Source organism: Physella acuta, unplaced genomic scaffold (genome assembly GCF_028476545.2).
Source record: "Physella acuta isolate Inbredline_101_S28 unplaced genomic scaffold, ASM2847654v3 ptg000328l, whole genome shotgun sequence".
Classification (NCBI taxonomy): domain Eukaryota; kingdom Metazoa; phylum Mollusca; class Gastropoda; family Physidae; genus Physella; species Physella acuta.
The window spans coordinates 94083-114258 of NW_026731847.1; the positions used below are offsets into that span (position 1 = coordinate 94083).

General features: G+C 37.5%; 2 protein-coding genes across 2 annotated transcripts in view; both read right to left on the minus strand.

Moving 5' to 3' along the window:
• Positions 1–1932: 1932 nt before the first annotated feature.
• On the minus strand, positions 1933–9860 carry LOC131940737 (kelch-like protein 40b). Its single transcript, XM_059299508.1, has 3 exons — positions 9499–9860; positions 6655–6755; positions 1933–2079 (listed from the first exon to the last, which is right to left on the minus strand). Exons 1-3 carry the CDS (start codon positions 9858–9860, stop codon positions 1982–1984), a joined length of 561 nt encoding a protein of 186 aa, XP_059155491.1. The 3' UTR covers positions 1933–1981.
• Positions 9861–12704: 2844 nt separating this feature from the next.
• Positions 12705–20176, minus strand: part of LOC131940736 (valine--tRNA ligase) — a 48502-nt gene continuing 41030 nt past the window's right edge. The window contains exons 22-27 of the mRNA XM_059299507.1: positions 19090–19245; positions 18121–18327; positions 16791–16935; positions 15563–15735; positions 14389–14538; positions 12705–13276 (exon numbers count right to left, since the gene is read on the minus strand). Of these exons, the coding sequence (XP_059155490.1) occupies positions 13208–13276; positions 14389–14538; positions 15563–15735; positions 16791–16935; positions 18121–18327; positions 19090–19245 (900 nt within the window). The 3' untranslated portion in view covers positions 12705–13207. The remainder of the gene's footprint in view (positions 13277–14388; positions 14539–15562; positions 15736–16790; positions 16936–18120; positions 18328–19089; positions 19246–20176) is intronic.

The window sequence follows — 20176 nt, forward strand, 5'->3', positions numbered from 1 at the left end:
TGCATAACCCCAGCCATAACCCTTCCAGCAACAACATGAAGGAAAATGACATTGATTCGATTCTCTGTTTCACTATCAAAAACAACAATGAATCAGCATCTTGCAGGCTTAATTACTTAACCAATCAATTGATTAGCAAACTAATGTGCAGAGCCTTGAGGTCCAGAGATTCTGGTGCTGTAATGTTATACGCGTAATGGAGAAATTATTTACTCACGAGCCGGCCCGCGGCATAACATACGCCGCTATTTAGTTGTTGTTTTTTCTACTTTTCAGTAATTCATAATTCGACGGTACCAACGCTGCCACTGAAAATATTTCTTTAAAACCACTATAAGTAGCACGTTAAGGACCATAACCCCCCCTTCCGTCCCAACCCCCTCCGTTTCAAACCCCTCCGTCCCCCCCCCCCCCCCCTCTACGTTTAGAATCGTTTCAAACTAAATTATCTGCCCCTAATAGTCGTCACTAAACCCGGCTCTGCTTGTAAACATTTAGAGTGAACACAGCTCACTAAGACCATGTAGGTGTGGGGATGGTAGGGAGAGCGTTTGCAGCTTGTTTTCTAGGGTCTCCCAGAAGAGAATTATATATATAGATATCTGTAGTCTCGCAGAAAACAATACTATATATACATATATATATACAAATATATATAATACATCTATGTACATCTATATATACATAAATATATACACACATATATATATATATATATATTATATATATATATATATATATATATATATATATATATATATAATATATATATATATAATATATATATATATATATATATACATATATTTACATAGACCTACTCACAATATATATATATATATATATATATATATATATATATATATGCCTATTTGAGCTTGACAACGTTGATTTATCTTTCTCAAATTTATATTTTTGCATGAGGTGCTCAACTGACTCCTCCTAACTCCGTCACAAACATTAAACCTTGACCTAACGTTCTTTTGTTATCGACACATCCTTAGCTTTAACTCTAAACCTAACGCTATTATGTCCACTCATTCTCTACCTATATCTGATTAGCTAATACAGTAGTTTGATATAGTATGACGTCACCTCCTATAAAATACAAAGTGTTTTTCGCCCTTGTCAGCGCACATCTGTGAAGATTATATGGAATACCGTGTGGGTTTTTTTGCCGATTTCCTGCCATTTGTGTTTGTCCATACAGCCTACAGTAGAAAATAAAAATTTATCGCAATGTACTTCAGTCAACACATTTCTTATGCAGAGAAAACACTTCAATATGGGTAGAATAAGAATTAATAGGATTTCGTCCAGGAGTCCGTCCATAAATGACGTCACTTTCGTAGGTGGGAGGGGGGGGTCCGTAATTTTGTGACGGTGTGTGATTAGGCTGGGGGGGGGGGAGGCTCAGATTGTGTGAACGTCACACTTTTGCATCATAAAAAAAGAAATGTAAGAAAAAAGAATTTTAGCCGTTATTTTGCGTTTTTTAGAAAACGGTTTTAATAAATTGTAATAGGAATTGAATTAAAAATTAAAATACTGTATGTTGACAGAGTTCTTACAAGATTTTTGAAAAATATCGACGTTTTAAGAAAAATTCAACTGTAGTTTTGATGGGGGTTGTAAAACTGACGGTGTGACGTCATTTTAGGGGGTGGGTCTGGCTTTTCGTGACGACGTGTGACGGAAAGAAGGGATAGGTAAAAATCGTCAAAAAAAGCGTGACGTTATTTATGGATGACCCCTCAATAAATGACGTCACGATGATGCTACGGCAACTATAACTATTGTCCTTGTAAACAACGTCAGACTAATTACTACCACTAAGGGAATGTAGGACAGAAATTTAAGTGATTCAAATAAAAAAAAATAACAATTCACACATTACCAGAGGTTGTTATGAGCCTTCCCTCCGTTGTATCCTCCTGCACAAATTAACTCTTTGCCGTTGTTTGCGCATGCGCAGCCAGACCTAGGCGACACGAGAGAATCCGCATTTGGACCAGAGGTTAGTTTCCGGGTCATAGATCTCACAACTTCCGGTTACTTTACCATCGTCGGTCTCTCCACCTAGAACCACACATATATGTATACGGCAGGTATGTCTGAGAGGGGGGTGTAGAGTGAGAAGGCAGAAGAGAGCAGAGGCGTAGCGGACCCATTCCGGCACCCGGGGACGAACTATCAATTGTGCCCCCCCCCCCCCCCCCCCCCCCGGTTAGCCAAGTAGCTTAATAGCTATTGTATTTAATATAGTAAAGCAACTCAGAACTAGCTTTTAATTTTTTTTCTTACCCCGTCAGGCGCCCCCCCCCCCCTAGGGTCAACACCGGGGGCATTCGCCCCACCCCGCTCTCCCCAGGATTCGCCTCTGAAAGAGAGGCGAGGGAAGGGTTAAATTAAGAGGGATAGAAAGAGAGGTTTAACCAGTTTATAGACCTTTGTATTCTATTAAAACTAAACTCTCCGCCCAACTGCTGATTTTGCATTTTTTTTTTAAAAGCCTCGACATTGTAAGGCTGTTTCAAAACTGATTTTTGCATGTAATCGATTCATTAAACCTAACATCCGCTGAGGCCGTAATGGCTGCAATAATCTCCCCCCCCCCCCCCCATAAACCCAATGAAACTCAACAACATATCGTTTTAGTTTTAACTTGCCAAATCGTCACATAAAAATAGATTTTCTCTACAGTAGAAGTAGAATCAATAGATAAGGCAGTGCCCAGTGTTTCTTCCAGACTTTTTTCTCCGGGGGGCACAAGAAATTTTCGGGGTGAGGGGTGGGGAGGGGGGTAGACTTTCTTCGGGAGGGGGCGGACACTGTTAAAATGTATATATATTCTATATAAATTCCATTTCGTTCGGGGGGGGGGGGGGGGCGGGGGGCGGTAGACTTTCTTCGGGGCCGGGGGGAGGGGGGGGGGCGGATCCCCCCCCCCAAAGAGATGCCTGGCAGAAAACTCTGGCAGTGACCGGCACCAGGTTATTTAAGCGCCCTAGCCAAAACTTATTACAACACCCCCTTTCACTTAAATTACTTACTTAAACATGTATAAGAAAAACAATTTATTAAAAGTGACATATTAATTTATTATCAATTGCACATACATCAAAAGTAGACATCAAAATCAAATTTTACTTGCCTCATTCGTCGCAAAAGTTTGTACTAAATCCTTCAATTCCAGTTGGCAAGCGTAATCACATTCTATTAAAATTGTCCACGAGTGTACTTTGTACTTTACGACATAGCCCCCCCCCCCCCCCCCCGTAGAAAATTTCAAGTGCTTTCCTCCCCCCCCCCCCCCTTCCCTCCCTAACGGGAGAAAAAAAAGTCTTGTAGTGTTGGGCTCTCTGCAGACCTCCCAAGGTGAGTTCCAGGACAGAACTTACCTGTTTTAAGCTTAACTGTTGTTTTTTTTGTTATAAGACTTAAATGTCTATATTGTAAAATTATGTTACGATTTTTTTTTCTTTTGAAAAATTAAAGGTTATAAAGGTTATAGATTCCAGCCTATAATTGTTATATAGGAATCCTTTATGAGAAGGTGAAAAATATGAAAAAGACAATTAATTAGATGATTAGTTTGCGACTTAGACGCTTTTAGACACATTTGTTGCACTATCTCATACTGTATCTCTACTAACATTAAGTATTACAATCTACAACAGCTACTGATGCATTTGTTTTTCAACTGGATAATGCTATAAAATCATACCACTTTTTTTGTTTGGAATTTCTACTCTATATAATTTTAACAAAAGCAAATAATAACTTTAAGTTGTATTTATAATGTCAGCGGATAATCTAAGATGCAGGAATTTGAAACGAATGTAAAGTTAAGCAACAAATTATCTCCCATTTGGAAACCAAAATACCAAAATTTAATACAAGGGAAATAACTTCCACAAGAATAGCTAAATTAATCAAGTGCAAATAAGACATGCTTGAAAAACACAATAAAACAGTCTAAATTTTATTACATAATAATTATAATAAATCGTTTACATTAGCTATGTAACTATTTCAAAACAATATATTTTACTTATTAACTAATTAACTGTAGGTTTTGCTTGAAAGTCTAAATACATTGGTTTTATTAGAAACATACTTCTAATTAATATTGATGACACTTTAAATGGTGTGAGGTTACATGAGTGCAAATACAAAATTTTGGATCCCCTGAATAAGGGGACGCCTTTACAAAAAATCAAATACAGGTAACTGTCAACTTTAAGATATTGCTGTAATTATTGATTAAATATTAAAAAAAATTTAAAATTTGAAAAAAAAAACAAAGCATACGGTAAATTTTAAATTCCAGCCTATGTAATATTATATATTAATACTTTAAGAGTGGTAATATAGATTCCCAAAAACTAAAGATTGTCAGCAAGAGAACGCCTACCTTTCTTTGTAGTGTGTTCCGTCCTGAATTGAAATCATCTAACTTACAATAAACTCAACTGCTCATAGACTTTATTACATTAACAATACATATCAAACTTTGATACCTAAACATAACTAGACTTGATGCTCCAGAACTACGACACCACATCGCTTAACTTCACCAAGCTCTACAAACGATACTCCCAATCAACAACGACTTAACTGGACCTACTACTACACATTAACAGTCAATGCCTTAATACCACAAGACTCGATAGTCCCGCACTCCAGAACTACGATACCTCATCACCTACATTCTCATTTCACTACTATCAATCATTCCACTATACTTTTAACTACACAACAGCCAAATAAAACATACGACACTTTAACGCTTCTATACTTTATACCTACGAAACCATATCAGCAACAGCCTTCCGCCCTTACTCCCAAATCTAAACGATTCATCAAAACTTACCAAACAATTACAATACTTTGAACACCCCGTGATTACAAAACTCAATACACCAGAACAGATTTCTAATTCAAAGTCAGAGAAATCGAGACTTACAAGCCCTATTAAAAACCAAAATTTCACGTGTTTTGGATGGAACGCCCCGTCATGCGCTTGAGCGATCACTAAATCAACATTAAAACTAGATAACCCTTTGAAATGTTCGAAATTTAAATAACGAACTTTTTAAATCGTTTTCGACATCAATTATGTGAAACCAAAATAAAAAGGCAAAGTGACTGATAAAAAGCGCCCTGATTTTCCAAATTAGGGAAGTGTGGGTGCATTTTCACCAACGCTAATAAATGTAGGCCTATATAGGCCTAATTTTGGGGTGGGGGTTCAAAATTGGTAGTTCGTCCTGGGCGCCAAAATAGATCGCTGCTCATTTCTTTATTACCCTGTCTATCTATGTATATAATCCTCTACATGACCGTATCGCTACCACCCCCACCCCCTCCAGCCTGGTGAGCTGTTTACAATCGTAGTGACGTCTATTAGGGGCAGATAATTTAGTTTTTAAACGATTTTAAATTAAGGGGAGGTAATAAAATGTTCTGCTTGCTCTTTTCATTGTTGTCTGTAAACTGTCGTCACGGACGGCTGCTTTCACGGAGGTGGGGGGGGGGGGGGGGGGGGGGAGAGGCAGAGAAGTGGAAAGTGAGGGTGAGGATAATCGTCCTTCACTAGCTACTGATAGTGTTTTAAAGCAAAATATTTTCAGTCACAGCATTGGTAGTGTCGAATTCACAAATAATGAGTTACTGAAAAATAGGAATTAAACTAAATAGCGGCGTATGCTACGTCGCGGGTCAGCTTGTAGTTTATAAAAGATAATCAAAGTTATTAATTATTGGGTACTTTTTGATAATAGCAATTAAACCTTTTTGCGCCCCCTCCCCCCCCCCCCCCCCCCTAGGGATGGCGCCTTATAGGTAGCGCCGGCCCTGAGGTAAGGGCATCAACTCAGTGTACGTAGGCCACTGAAAAAAGTAAAGATTCCTCTCCAGACATAGCAATCCATTGGGTTCATGTTTCTTGACCTCTGTTATGAAGGGATAATATGGTCAGCACTATGCCCAATCGCCTTTACTTTCCCCAACGTAAGTCAGGTACCCATCAGAGCTGGGTAAACTTTGGGACGTCTTACAGTCAAAAATCCGAACTGAGATCCGAACTAGAGACCTTAGGGCTAGCAGTATAAAACTGTTCTGTAATTATAAAACTGTTCTAAAACTGTTCTGTAATTATAAAACTTTTGTAATTATAAAACTGTTCTGTAATTATAAAACTGTTCTAAAACTGTTCTGTAATTATAAAACTTTTGTAATTATAAAACTGTTATGTAATTATAAAGCTTTTGTAATTATAAAACTGTTCTGTAATTATAAAACTGTTCTAAAACTGTTCTGTAATTATAAAACTTTTGTAATTATAAAACTTTTGTAATTATAAAACTGTTCTGTAATTATGAAACTTTCGTAATTATAAAACTGTTCTGTAATTATAAAACTGTTCTGTGATTATAAAACTGTTCTAAAACTGTTCTGTAATTATAAAACTGTTCTGCAATTATAAAACTGTTCTGCAATTATAAAACTGTTCTGTAATTATACAACTGTTCTAAAACTGTTCTGTAATTATAAAACCGTTCTGTAAGTATAATACAATCTTATGTAATTATAAACTATTCTGTAATTATAAAACTGTTCTGTAAGTATAAAACAATGTTATATACTTACCACAGACAAAAATTCTCCCTTTAACAACACAGACCCCAAATTTACACCTGGCCACAGACATGCTTCGACATTCGAACCATTCGTCAGTACACGGGTTGTATCTGAGGACGAACGACTCGATCAGGTGCGATAACTCTTGTCATAACTACAGAGAGAGGACCAAAAAATGCATTTTGTCGCACACAAAAAATTGTTCTAGATTTTTGCATGATTTTTGTCCCTTTTAGTAACTTTCTTACGACTCAATTCTAAATGCAGCAACATTTCAGGGGGAATTTTTATACCAGTGTCGATAATAGAATCTTCTGAAGGTTACTGGTAGTTAACTAAAATACACATATAGCTTGCTAATGTCAATGCAAACCCTATCCCTAACCCCAACCCTAGTCCTACCATACGCCTAACTCTAATTTCTAGCCATAAAATTAGTCGAGATTCAGTGGCGTAGGCAGGGGGGTTAGGGGGGGTCATAACCCCCCCCCCAATAGACCCCTCGGTATATATATAAAACGTATGAGGGGGGTGCAAATCGAAAGTTTGAGGGCGGGTGCAAATCGAAAGTTTGGGGGGGGGGGGGTGCAAATCGTAAGTTTGACGGGGGGGGGGGGGGGTGCAAATAGAAAGTTTGTCCCCGGGTAAAAATTGGACCACACCCCCCCCCCCCTTGAGACGATCCTGGCTACGCCACTGTCGAGGTTACAATACACCTATTTTTGGGAGAGTCTATTATCGGACATCTGTTATCTAAAAGCATATCATTAAAAAGATGTTAAAACCAGAGTTTCTTCCAGGCATCTCTTCGGGGGGCTCCGCCCCCCCCCCTCCCGAAGAAAGTCTACCGCCCCCCGAACGAGATGAATTTTATATAATAAACATACACTTTTACAAGTGTATGTACTAGTGTATTTTACGCCCCCCCCCCCCCCCCCCGAAAAATGTTGACCACTACCCCGAAAATTTCAATTGCTCCCCCCCCCCCCGGAGAAAAAAAGTCTGAAATAAACACTGGTTAAGACTGAGATGAGTTGTGTTCGTCGATATTTTAAATCTCGAGAGCCGACCACGGACGTGAATACTTATTCTAGTATTCTTATTTCAGCGATTTAAAACATTGTTATGATACGGGATTTTATAAACGTTAATTCTCTGTACACTCTGAACCGCCCATCCTAATTTATAAAAGGCCATGTGCGCTCTTCTCTCTCTCTCTCTCTTTCTCTGTCCGCAAAAAATTTTCGCCGGACATCACGTCAGAATCGGCAGCGATATATCGAGAACTTTTTACGGACTTTTGTTGAAAATAATATGTTAGATGTTTTAAATGTATAACCACAATTTTACTTAAAGAAGAAAAATAAAAATTAAAGGCGTATTCGAATGTAGAGAAACAGTATTATTTATGCAACCGGAAAAGCATTAATACATGTGAAAAAGAACGCATAAAACTGTGACGTCGCTATTGCTTATACATTAACTAATGACGTCATCTGCTGTGTTTTGAATAAAAAGAAATGAACTATTTCATTCAAATTTGATTTAGATCTACGTACACTATGAAATGTATACAATACAGTTTTTCCGGCCTAAACTCATAAAATTTATTTTATTTATTTGGATTCTATTCTAGATCTAGAGATTCTCGATCTAGACTAAATCTAAATCTACGCAATAACTAGATCTATAATCTAGACGTAGACGCTAAGATCTAGATTTAGACTCTAACTTCTCTAAAATCTATTCCAAAAATAAATTTCTATATTAGGACTAAACTATTTCAAGACTTATTTATTTTATACAAAATCTTTGTTATGAACTGGCTAATTTGGGATAAAAAAATAATTTGAAAGAATAGGCATATTCGTGTAAGTTAAGATTTTAAAATACGTGTTTCATTCTCCGTATTTTATAAGGTGCCTAAATAGCGGAGATGTTAGTGTACATTAAACCACGCAGGTGGTGCGGGTTCGAGACACAGCAAGTCAACTTGGTTAATGTATTCTTTTTATTATGCTCGGGCTAAACTTAAAAAAAAAATTCTTTTAGGAATCTAGATCTAGATTCTAGATTGTCGGGTGTCCGATAGGGCACTTCCCGGCGCCGCAGGCGCTTCAAATTTGGCATGATCTTGCCTTGGTGCGACAGAACACGGGGGCCGGTTGGCCGAAAAGTCTACGATGTGGGGGTCAAAACTGACCTCGACTGACCGGTACCTTATATGAGCTATAAATCGAAAAAAAATGTCCACGGAGGAACCTCTTCATAACTCTTGAGGTCGTAGACCGACCTTCGGGCGAATTAATTAAGCATTCAAATTCTCAATGTTTTCGAAAGCCTAAGCGAAGCTGGGCAGCATGCCTAGTATCTCTTATAACACATGAATGATAAACCACCAGAGGCGTAGCTAGGGGAGGGCTGGTGGGGCGGCCACCCCGGGCGACGACCCTAAGGGGTAGAATAAAAATATATAAAACTTATTCTGAGCTTCATCACTGAATTACACACAATCGAAGTTAAGAAAAGCTACTTGGCTTTATTAAACTTCATCAATTGTTTGACACTAAAATACAAAGGGATAAATGACAGGTTAAAAAATCTATAACTATACACAATGTCGAGGGGGCGCAAAATCAATAGTTCGCCCCGGGCGCCAGAATGGGTTGCTACGCCTCTGTTTTTGTTATGTTATATTATGCATTGTCCCGTGTGAAAAGCCTCTGTTTTTTTAATGTATGTTATATTATGCACTGTCCCTTGTGAAAAGATAGATAAATAGAAATCTTTCGTCGTCATTGGCTCCCCCCCCCCCTCGCCACACCAAACACAACTAAAAGCAGAATCACTCACCTGACGACTCGGGTCAAACAACGACCTTGAACTTTGTCGAAGCCGCCCAGGATGTAGATGGACTTCCCAAGGGCGACCACTCCGAAATCCGCCACCCCGTACGTCTGCTGCCATTTCTCGATGTGCACGCGGTACGACACGATGGCGGAAAAATTTTCCGTGAGGAGGAGGTAACTCACTTCACCCGACCCGGTTCGGCTAACCACATACAGTCGTCGTTCGATCATAGAGTCGCCTCCCTTGCTGAACCTGACGTCATTTGGTGACGAGTTTTCTGCTACACTCTTTAAGACGTTCTCCACAAGAATGCGCGCGGCCATGACTTCCGGTGACGTCATGCTGGTCTGTTCAGCGGCTGACATGTATAGGTCATTGAGACGAATTCAGTAATTATTGTAATTAATTAACTTCCCAATAAAGATAATGTTATTTCTCACTTTTTACTGTGACCGATTTAATACTTGAATTCTGAAATTTTAAAAATAAGCAACAGAAAGTAACATAGATATTGTTTTATATCAAACATTTTTTAAAATAATACAAATCGCAATTTGAAAGCGATAAGTATATATATATATATATATATATATATATATATATATATATATATATATATATATATATATATATATATATATATATATATATATATATTACATAGTTTTATAAAACTACATATTGAAAAATATATAGAGAGTAAAAAAGTGTGGTTAACATTTAAAAATGACTGGGTTGGATCTGAAACCATATCTTTACATTGGCATCATATCACCAGAGTTTCTTCAAGGAATCTCATCGGGGGAAGACCGCACCACCACCCCCTGCAACCCCCCGGAGAAAAATGTCTGGAAGAAACACTGCATATCACCATGATGAAAAAATAACGAATGAAATAAACAAATTCTGCAGTCAGCATAGACCTAACTGAACTGAAGCCGTTTTTAGACTGCTAGCGACCCCGTGTTTTATCGATTAGAGTGTACTGGTCGTATCACTTTCCCAATGCCGCAAATCTTCACAGCCACCGTGTTTGTCTGGCAGACGGTATCTCCTGGTATTGACGTAGACTGTGTAATCGATATTGCGATAATTTTGGGGCCGTTAATCCACCCGGATTAGCTGTCGCCACTGCACTCGATATCAGATCGTTTTAATTAAACATAGTCAACAGAAGTAATCGAGTCTGGCTTGACTGTTAATACACCTTTAAAAAAATCTCGTGCGATTAAAAAAAAAACTTACTTGATAGGCTTATGCAACAGCTGATTAAGTTTAGATATAGCTTTAGCCAGGGGTGGACTGGCTTTCTCTGATTTACCCTGGATATTTAGAAAGCCGATGCTGAATATAAATCCATATTTTAAAAACATTTTTTTCGCACACACACACACATATATATACATATATATATATATATATATATATATATATATATATATATATATATATATATATATATATATATATATATATATATATATATATATATATATATGTGTGTGTGTGTATGTGTGTGTATGTGTGTGTATGTGTGTGTGTGTGTGTGTGTGTGCGCGCGAAAAATACAGAAATCCTGAAGACTGATACTTAAAATTTATTGACTTGTTTCATATATAGGCCTACTGTTTATCTAAGCAATATTCTCTGAGTAGTTTAAAAAAAAAATTAAAAACAATTTTCAGTTACAAAATAATTCTCCAAACATAATTAGAAAACAACTTTACACACGAGCCTACTAGATCTATCTGAGCATATAAGTTCTGTTTACTGTCTCAACACATTCCTTAAAAAAAAAAACGTGTCAATTTATCGATGGCCTCAAAGTATTGAACACACGATTGAAAAGAAAACTCCTATACACAAACCCTTCGTTGGAAAACACGATACCGCAAGGGGAGAGAACCACGATATGTCAGGTTTCCAGCAATATATTATCGGCCCTGTCAATAGGATCATTTGTTCAAATTAACTACGCTATACAGAGCAAAAACATTTCGGGTCATGAATAGAAGAATGAAAGAGAAAGTTGAATAGGTATCTTAGAATTGAATAGATAGGTCTTGAATAGATAAGTCTTAGAATTGAATAGATGAGGGTTAGCGTTGAATTGATAAGTCTTAGATTTTGAAATGTAAGTCTTATAGATACGTTTGATTTTAACAGATGTCTTAAAAATAATAGTGCCCCCCCCACCCCCACCAAAAAACAAACCCCGTATCACTAAAGCTATCAGTTTATTATTTAATTGATTAATTAAAATCACATAATTACCAAGCAAGTAGAGTTTCTTCTAAGCATCTCTAGAAGAGGTGGGGGGTGAGAGGTGTGTATCTCTACCATTCAAACTGTGCCCTTTTAAAACCTACTTTATAAAATGTGCACGAATCCTACGAAATTGTTTTCTATGAAATTACTAAGGCAATCGTCTCTGATTTTTATTATTTTAATCAAATTATAAGCCTATGAATGCTGGCAGAATTAGGCTGTAATAAAGGCTGTGTTTTATTCATAGTGTATAGGAAATACATTATTTAAACTTTTTATAAGATCTAACTTTTTTTATTAAAGAAAAATATATGATAAAATTAAATATGCAATAAAAGCTTTAGATACAAATAATACTTTAAAATAAAAGAATAAAAAACCCCAACAAACCCAGCAAAAGAACTGAGTATCGGGTTAGTGGTGTGGTTGTACCCCAGCCCGAGAACTGGAGCACAAATCATCAGCTTTAGGCTCTGTTGATAAAGTCGTGGTTTTACCCACACCACCACGGCTCAGTCCGATAGCTGGCTTGTATTTGATCGTTTTATGTCTACGACACGAGTGTGGTGCAATACTTGCAGTCACACAAATAGAAGAACGTTACTAATTTTCTAAATATATCATACAAGGGAGTGACGGAAGTTAAGAAAAAAAATTGATTATCTCTCTTGATTACTTCCAGTAATTATAGTCGCCCCCACCCCAGGACTTGTAAAATTCCTCTGTTGATATTTACTATGCTTAAATTTACTTGGCAAACATAAAAAATTAGGCAAAATTAAACTCTTAAACAAAACTCAATTAATTAAAATGACTATATTGTAATTAGTCTAAAAAGATTTTTGTTTTCTTTACTACACAGCTACAATAGCTTTTTTCCCTTTTGTAACCCATTCACAAGGACACCAGATTTTATAATTGAAGTTTATTTTAGCATCAAGACTTTGTTTTCACCAATTCAACTGTTTAATACAACATACAGACTGAGTACATTAAATACAGATACGCTTTCTTCACTTCTAAAGTCATAAATAAATAAAAATACAGTCAGTGATTTGCATTATAGAATCTTTTACATAAACACAAACTGTGAATAGTTTAAGTAAAGGAATTCAGTGAAAAGCTGACATTAAACAGATATTTAGTGCTGACATGAATAACGTAAACCCTAAATCTAAGCTTTATTGATAAACTAATTCAAATTGAGCATTGTAAGAACCAGAGTACTTTTTATGAGAACGGAACAAAATTTCAAGTGAACACAAACTTTAGAATGAAACAAATTTTTTTATATGATTAGAATTTTATTAATCAGGTTAATTAAATAATGAATAAGCATCAACAAACAAAATAAGGTTTACAGCAAGATAAACAAAGTTCACATCATTACAAGGCATGATACTGCTGGACAGTGGTCAATACTGGAGAAATTAAACTACTTTATTTACTGTAACTTTAGTAGCGTCTCTATTGAGTTGGTGATGGTCTCTAACTGAGCTGATAATTCATTCATCTGAAACACACACACAATAACAAACACTGAATTAAATCACTTATTAACTATACAATTATTATATAATTTATTATAAAATAAAATAATGGTTCTAAATCAATGGCACTTGATCGCATGTATTTGTTAGAAATTTAAATATTTCATCAATTTAAATAGTATTGGAATTTACATTATCATTCCCAAGGTGGCAACTAACTAGTCTATGTTATTTTTCTAAGTTGAAGGATAGTTGCTTAAGAAGTGACAAAGGGGAGAGGGGGGTGGGGGGGGAGACGAGAAGAGAGAGAATGTTCAAAGTTAGATTGTTGCACAATATTATTAATTTGTTGCTTCTAATAACAAGTTTAAGTATCTAGTCTTCTTCTTCTTCTTCTTCGTTCTTAATTATTAGTGTTGACGGTGATCGAGATTTATCTGCCAGTGGGTTTGAACTCGAGACTGTTTGAATTTATCAACCATGAGCTTTTTGCCGACTCGACCACGCCTCCAACACAATTAAGCGTTACATGTCAACTGTTTATGCGCCATTTAGGCCATTGACTCCGATTTCAGCCTGCTTTTCTTTTTGGATTTGCTTCCATAGCCTTTGTCCAACCAAGAACAAACTACAAGGCAGCAGTTGTTTAATTTTGGAGTTGTCTCTCCTAGAAGAGTGGCTGTCCCCAGCTAACCAGCCTCATCTGCCCGGGGTTAGAACTCGAGACTTTTCGGTTTAGCAACCATGAGCTATACCGACTCGACCACGCCGACCCCAAGTATCTAGTAATGTTTTGGAACATTTTAATTTATAATTATTGAGGAATCTTTAAATTTTAAGGTGTGTATAGGGTTTATCATGTGTAGAGTATGTATAGTGCATAGAGCGTGTAGTGTGTGTTAGTGCGTAGAGCATGTAGTGTGTGCAGTGTTCAGACCATGTATAGCATGTAGAGCGTGTACATCATGTAGACTGTAAAGAGTGTGTAAGGTATGTAGAGCAAGCAAACCATGTAGAGTCTGTAGAGCATGTAAAGTATGTACAGCGTGTACTGTGTAGAGTGTGTGCATCATGTACAGTGTGTAGTGTGTACATCATATAGTGTGTGTATACATCTTGTAGATTATGTCCTTACCTTTTCCTCATTTTTAACTCTGACATCTTCAGGCACCTTGCTCTCATAATCTGGAACCTTGGCCGCTTCTCTAAGCTTGGCCAGACTTTTGGCCAAACTGTCTTTCTTAGCTTCTAGCCTTTCCTTTTCTTTGGGTATGTCGATCTGGCCCTGATGGAAACAAAAACAAAACAATATCAGCAACAGATGCTCATCAAAGTATGCTCAACAAACAAAACAACATCAGCAACAGATGCTCATCAAAGTCAGATCAACAAACAAAACAATATCAGCAACAGAAGCTCATCAAACTGAAGTAAGCTCAACAAACAAAACAATATCAGCAACAGATGCTCATCAAACTGAAGTCAGATCAACATAAAAAACAGAAAAGAGAACACATCACTGCCTATTACATTGTCTGTGTGTTAAGATAAAACAAAAGTAAACTAAATAAAAATAAACTTTTACTAAAGAGAGCAGATCACCTCCCTTAGATTGTTCATGTGTAATGATAAAGCCAAAGTACATCAAACAAAAACTAACTTTTACTAAACAGAACAGGCTCAGGATCCGCTGACCTGATACCATTACCAATGTTAACCTATGGAAAACAAAACGACAACTTGCCACTGAAGATAAAATTAGGAAAAGAAGACTTGGTTGGATAGGGTACACACTGCGCAACCCTCAAAGAAAGAAAGCGCAACAGAGGTCAACCAAAAACATCTGGAGACAGGACCTTGAGACTGAAACCACAAAGATGGGCTTCACCTGGAGTCAGGTTGAGAAAATGGTACAAGGCAGACGACTGGAGATCTATGGTTGGCGGCCCATACCCCAGCAGGACAGAGGACTCTGGAGATCTTTGGTTGGGCGCCCATACCCCAGCAGGACAGAGGACATCTATAATTGGCGGCCCATACCCCAGCAGGACAGAGGACTCTGGAGATCTTTGATTGGTGGCCCATACCCCAGCAGGACAGAGGACTCTGGAGATCTTTGGTTGGCAGCCCATACCCCAGCAGGACAGAGGACTCTGGAGATCTTTGATTGGTGGCCCATACCCCAACAGGACAGTGATTAGCAGTGATAATGTGACAAAAGAGAAAGATCCCTGCCCAAAAGATTGTGTGTTAAGATAAAACCAAAGTATACCAAACAAAAACCATCAAGAGAAATGACAGTGAGTTACCTTGAGCATGATGTGAGTCTCACATCTGGCAGAGACTGTCATCATGGCACAGCCCAGAGGGGGGTCAGTGTTGACCAGGTAGCTGACCTGGCTGGTGTTGCCCATGGTGGAGGTCACAGCCTCGAAGGACTTGAGCATCAGAGCTGTTTCATCATCTGAACACTTCAGGTAAACTGGCAAACATGAAATAGTTGGTCATTAGCTTTACAATTTTTTTTAATTATCTCTACACTTCAGGTAAACTGAAGAAAGTAAATGAACATTAGCTTTACAAGTTTTTATTATATGAACACTTCAGGTAAACTGGCAAACAGTAAATAGATGGACATTAGCTTTACAACTTTTTTATCATCGGAACACTTTGATGTAAACTGACAATAAAGTAAATAGTTGAACACTAGCTTTACTATTTTTATTTTATATGAACACTTCAGGTAAACTGGAAAACTATTTAGCTGGACATTAGCTGAGTGAGTTTTTATGATTTCAATATTTCAGGTAGGCTAAACTAACAAGCAGTAAATAGTTTAACATAAACATCAAAACTTTTTAATCAGCTGAAACTTCACACACTACCAAATATTAAATAGTTGGGCATAAGCTTCACATCATTGTAAAAAACTAGGTCTATATTTGCCTAAAGGGAAATTAAGTAAATTATCCAGGATTTTATTTCAATTAGTTAGAGCTAGGATTAACTAGGTCCAGGATTAGTATCATGACCAGGATTAGCCTTATGTTAGTCTTTTTCTTCCTTTTTCTTAAAATTTAGTGTTGGAAGGGATTTCCTTCAACACAATTAAGTATTAAATGTCAACTTGTTTTGCGTTATATAGGCCATTGACTCCAATTTCAGCCTGCTTTTCTTTTTGCATTTGCTTCCATAGCCTTTGTCCAACCAAGAACAAACTACAAGACAGTAGTGGTTTGATTTTGGAGTTGTCTCTCCTAAAAGAGTGGCTATCTCCAGCTATTAAGACTCATCTGCCCATGGATTTCGAACACGACTTTTCAGTTTAGCAAACATAAGCTTTACAGACTTGACCAAGCTAACCCCCTCTTAAGGTATTGACATGAATATGAGCAAAAAGTAAAATTGAACGCACCTTACTTGGTGAACAAAAATGTAACATATACTTTAATATTTTTAAAAGGTTAGAAAACTAAATGTATTATTTTCAACACATGTTGGAACTAATGTTAGGTAAACTAAAAATGTCCTCCACACCTTCAATTTTAGTTTTAGGCAGGAGCTGGTAGTCAGACCGAACAGATCGGATGCTCTTGACGATGTTCTGGACAAACTCAACGTTGGCCTCCAGGGCTGGGTTGTAGGCTATAGGGTTGGGGTTGCAGACTAGACTGTTAGAGGGCTGCAAGAGAAAGTGGTTGTTTTTCTTTATATGTGTATTCATACACATGTGTATTCATACAAATGCTTCATAGTTATGTTGCTAAATAGTTTAATGGAATATAAAGTAATAGAAGAATTTCTGTTGAGAGATATTCTATAGATGAGGGCAAAATATGGGAGAAAGACAGTGGCACTTGGTGACAAGACAGTGGCATTTAGTGACAAATCAGTGACAAATAGGGAAAAGTCAGTGGCAGGCTATTGGGTGGCGTAGTCATACGGCAGAGTGCAGGGCTTCTAACAAAAAAATCTCATGTTCAGATCCTGGGCTCAATTTCTGAGTACACCCAATTGATGGGTACCTGACTGAGCATAGTGCTGACCACACTATCCCTTCATATGCCAGGGCCACAGAAACAGGTGAACTCTACTTCATCTCCCCCTACACTAACCATTAGACTGCCAGGTTTGAATGGGTAACCTTACAAACTTACTACTGACATAAGTAAGCCAACATCATCTTTCAAAGTACTCAGAACACTAACAGCCTGTACATAAAATGGCTGATGTGTGGGCAGGGACAGGGAGCAACAAAACTTCTTGTGATAATCACAGAGTAGGACATACATACTTGTGTGAGTGAATAGGGGGGGAACAAACATAACCAACACTGACAAAACAGGAGGGTCAATAGTGAGGGGTCGTCCATAAATGACGTCACACTCATAGGGGGAGGGGGGGGGGTTCGTAATTTTGTGACGGTGTGATGCGGGGGAGGAGTTCAGATGGTGCGACAACACACTTTTGCATTATAAAAAAGCAATGTTAGAAAACGAATTTTAGACGTTATTTCGTGTTTTAGAAAACTGTTTTAATAAATTGTAATAGGAATTGATTAAAATAATCTATTTTGACAGAGTTCAGACAAGATTTTGGAAAAATATCGATGTTTAAAAAAAGAATTCAACAGCAATTTTGAAGGGGGGGGGGGGGGGTTTCTAGGCTGAGGTGTGATGTCATTTTAGGGGGGTCTGGCTTTTTGTGACAGTGTGTGATGGAGGGGGGGGGGGGGGGGGGTGGAGAGGTAAAAATCATCAGAAACAGTGTGACGTCATTTATGGATGACCCCGAATGAAAAATATAACCCGACATGTTTTATTATTATAGTTATACACTGAAACAAAAACAAACAACAAGAGCTGACCTCTGCTGGCTCTGGGTAAGGTGTGACACAAATACTGGCGGGGGCATCAGCTGACCTCCTGGGCAACCTCTGGTACAGCTCCTCCGTCAAGAAGGGCATGGCCGGGTGCAGCAGCCTCAGTCCCTCATCCAGGCAGGTGAAGAGAACATTACGGCATATTGAGATGGCCTCTGTGTTGGTCCCGTTTATCACAGGTTTGATGCATTCCTAAGGCAAGGGAGGTAAGCGTGAGTACAGGGGAGGTAAGTACTTGTAAAATTATTTTATTATTGTATCAATCTAAATGTATGGTTAATACGCAATTTAAACTTAAAGTATTCCAACATATTAAAATAACTAATGCTTTTAACATTTTTAAATGAATTAACTTGAAAAAACAATTATCCTATATAATTAATAGGTATCTAAACATACAATTGTGCAAAAATAAAAAATGTTAAGCAACTAGAATTCCATCAATATTGATAGTTGTACAGCAAACATGAAAACTTTTTCGAAAGGAAGTGTTAAGAGTTTAAAATATTGTACCACAATAAATTTTTTTTAAAAGTTATAAAAAAAAAAAAAAAAATCCACCTAAAGTATATATTTCTTAAATGGGACAGCTAGGTCAGATGGTAAACTCTAGGACAGCTAGCCTGTAAGTCTCAAGTTCATCTCCCTGACTTAAATCCATAGGACTGCCCTGGCCTGAGTCCACCCAGCTCTGATGGGTACCTAACTTACATTAGGGAAAGTAAAAGTGGCTGGACATATTTCAGACCACACTATACCTTCATATGCAGAAGTCACTGAAACAAGTGAACTCTAATTCATCGGCTCCATAGACCCTCAGGAAACAAGTGAACTCTAATTCAGCGGCTCCATAGACCCTCAGGAAACAAGTGAACTCTAATTCAACGGCTCCATAGACCCTCAGATTCAAAAGGAAAATTTTATTTTTTTAGACATCTTTAAAACTGAACTCACCAAGTACCAGTCACACAACTCGTAGAGCCAGAAGTTGTAGATGGCGTTGGTCATCGTTGGGAACTCAAAGTTCTCCATGCCCTGGTTACATAGAGTGATGGCCTGGGACAGGCGGCTCAGGATCCACAGGTCCATTAAACTTTCTTTACCAGTCAGCTGGGGGAAAACATAAACATTTACAGTACATGGTAATCAAGCAACTTTAGAACCAGTACTCAGGATCCACAGGTCCATTAAACTTTCTTTACCAGTCAGCTGTGGGCAAACATAAACATTTACAGTACACGGTAATCAAGCAACTTTAGAACCAGTACTCAGGATCAACAGGTCCATTAAACTTTCTTTACCAGTCAGCTGGGGGCAAACATAAACATTTACAGTACATGGTAATCGAGCAAGTTTGGAACCAGAACACTGTAATCAAGCAACTTTAGGGATAGTACACTGTAATCAAGCAACTTTAGAACCAGTACACTGTAATCAAGCTACTTTAGAAACACTGTGAAACAGTACACTGTGGTCTAGCAACTTTAGGAGCAGTACACTGTAATCCAGCAACATTAGAAATAGTATACATTAATCAACAATCTTTAGAACCAGTACACTGTAATCAAGCAACTTTAGGGATAGTACACTGTAATCAAAAAACTTTAGGACCAGTACACTGTAATCAAGGAAAGTGAGAACCAGTACACTATGATCAAGCTACTTTAGAACCAGTACACAGTAATCAAACAACTTTAGAACCAGTACACTGTAATCAAGTAACTTTAAAGACAGTACACTGTGGTCTAGCAACTTTAGAACCAGCACACTGTGGTCTAGCAACTTTAGGAGCAGTACACTGTGGTCTAGCAACTTTAGGAGCAGTACACTAATCAAGTAACTTTAGTACTAGTACTAGTACACAGTAATCAAGCTATTTTAGAACCAGTACACTATAATCAAGCTACTTTAGAACCAGTACACTGTAATCAAGCAACTATAGTACCAATACAAAGTAATCAAGTGACTTTTCTACCTGTACATTGTAATAACTTAACTGTAGTACACTTAAAACTTAAATAGTGGCTATACACTCCAAAAT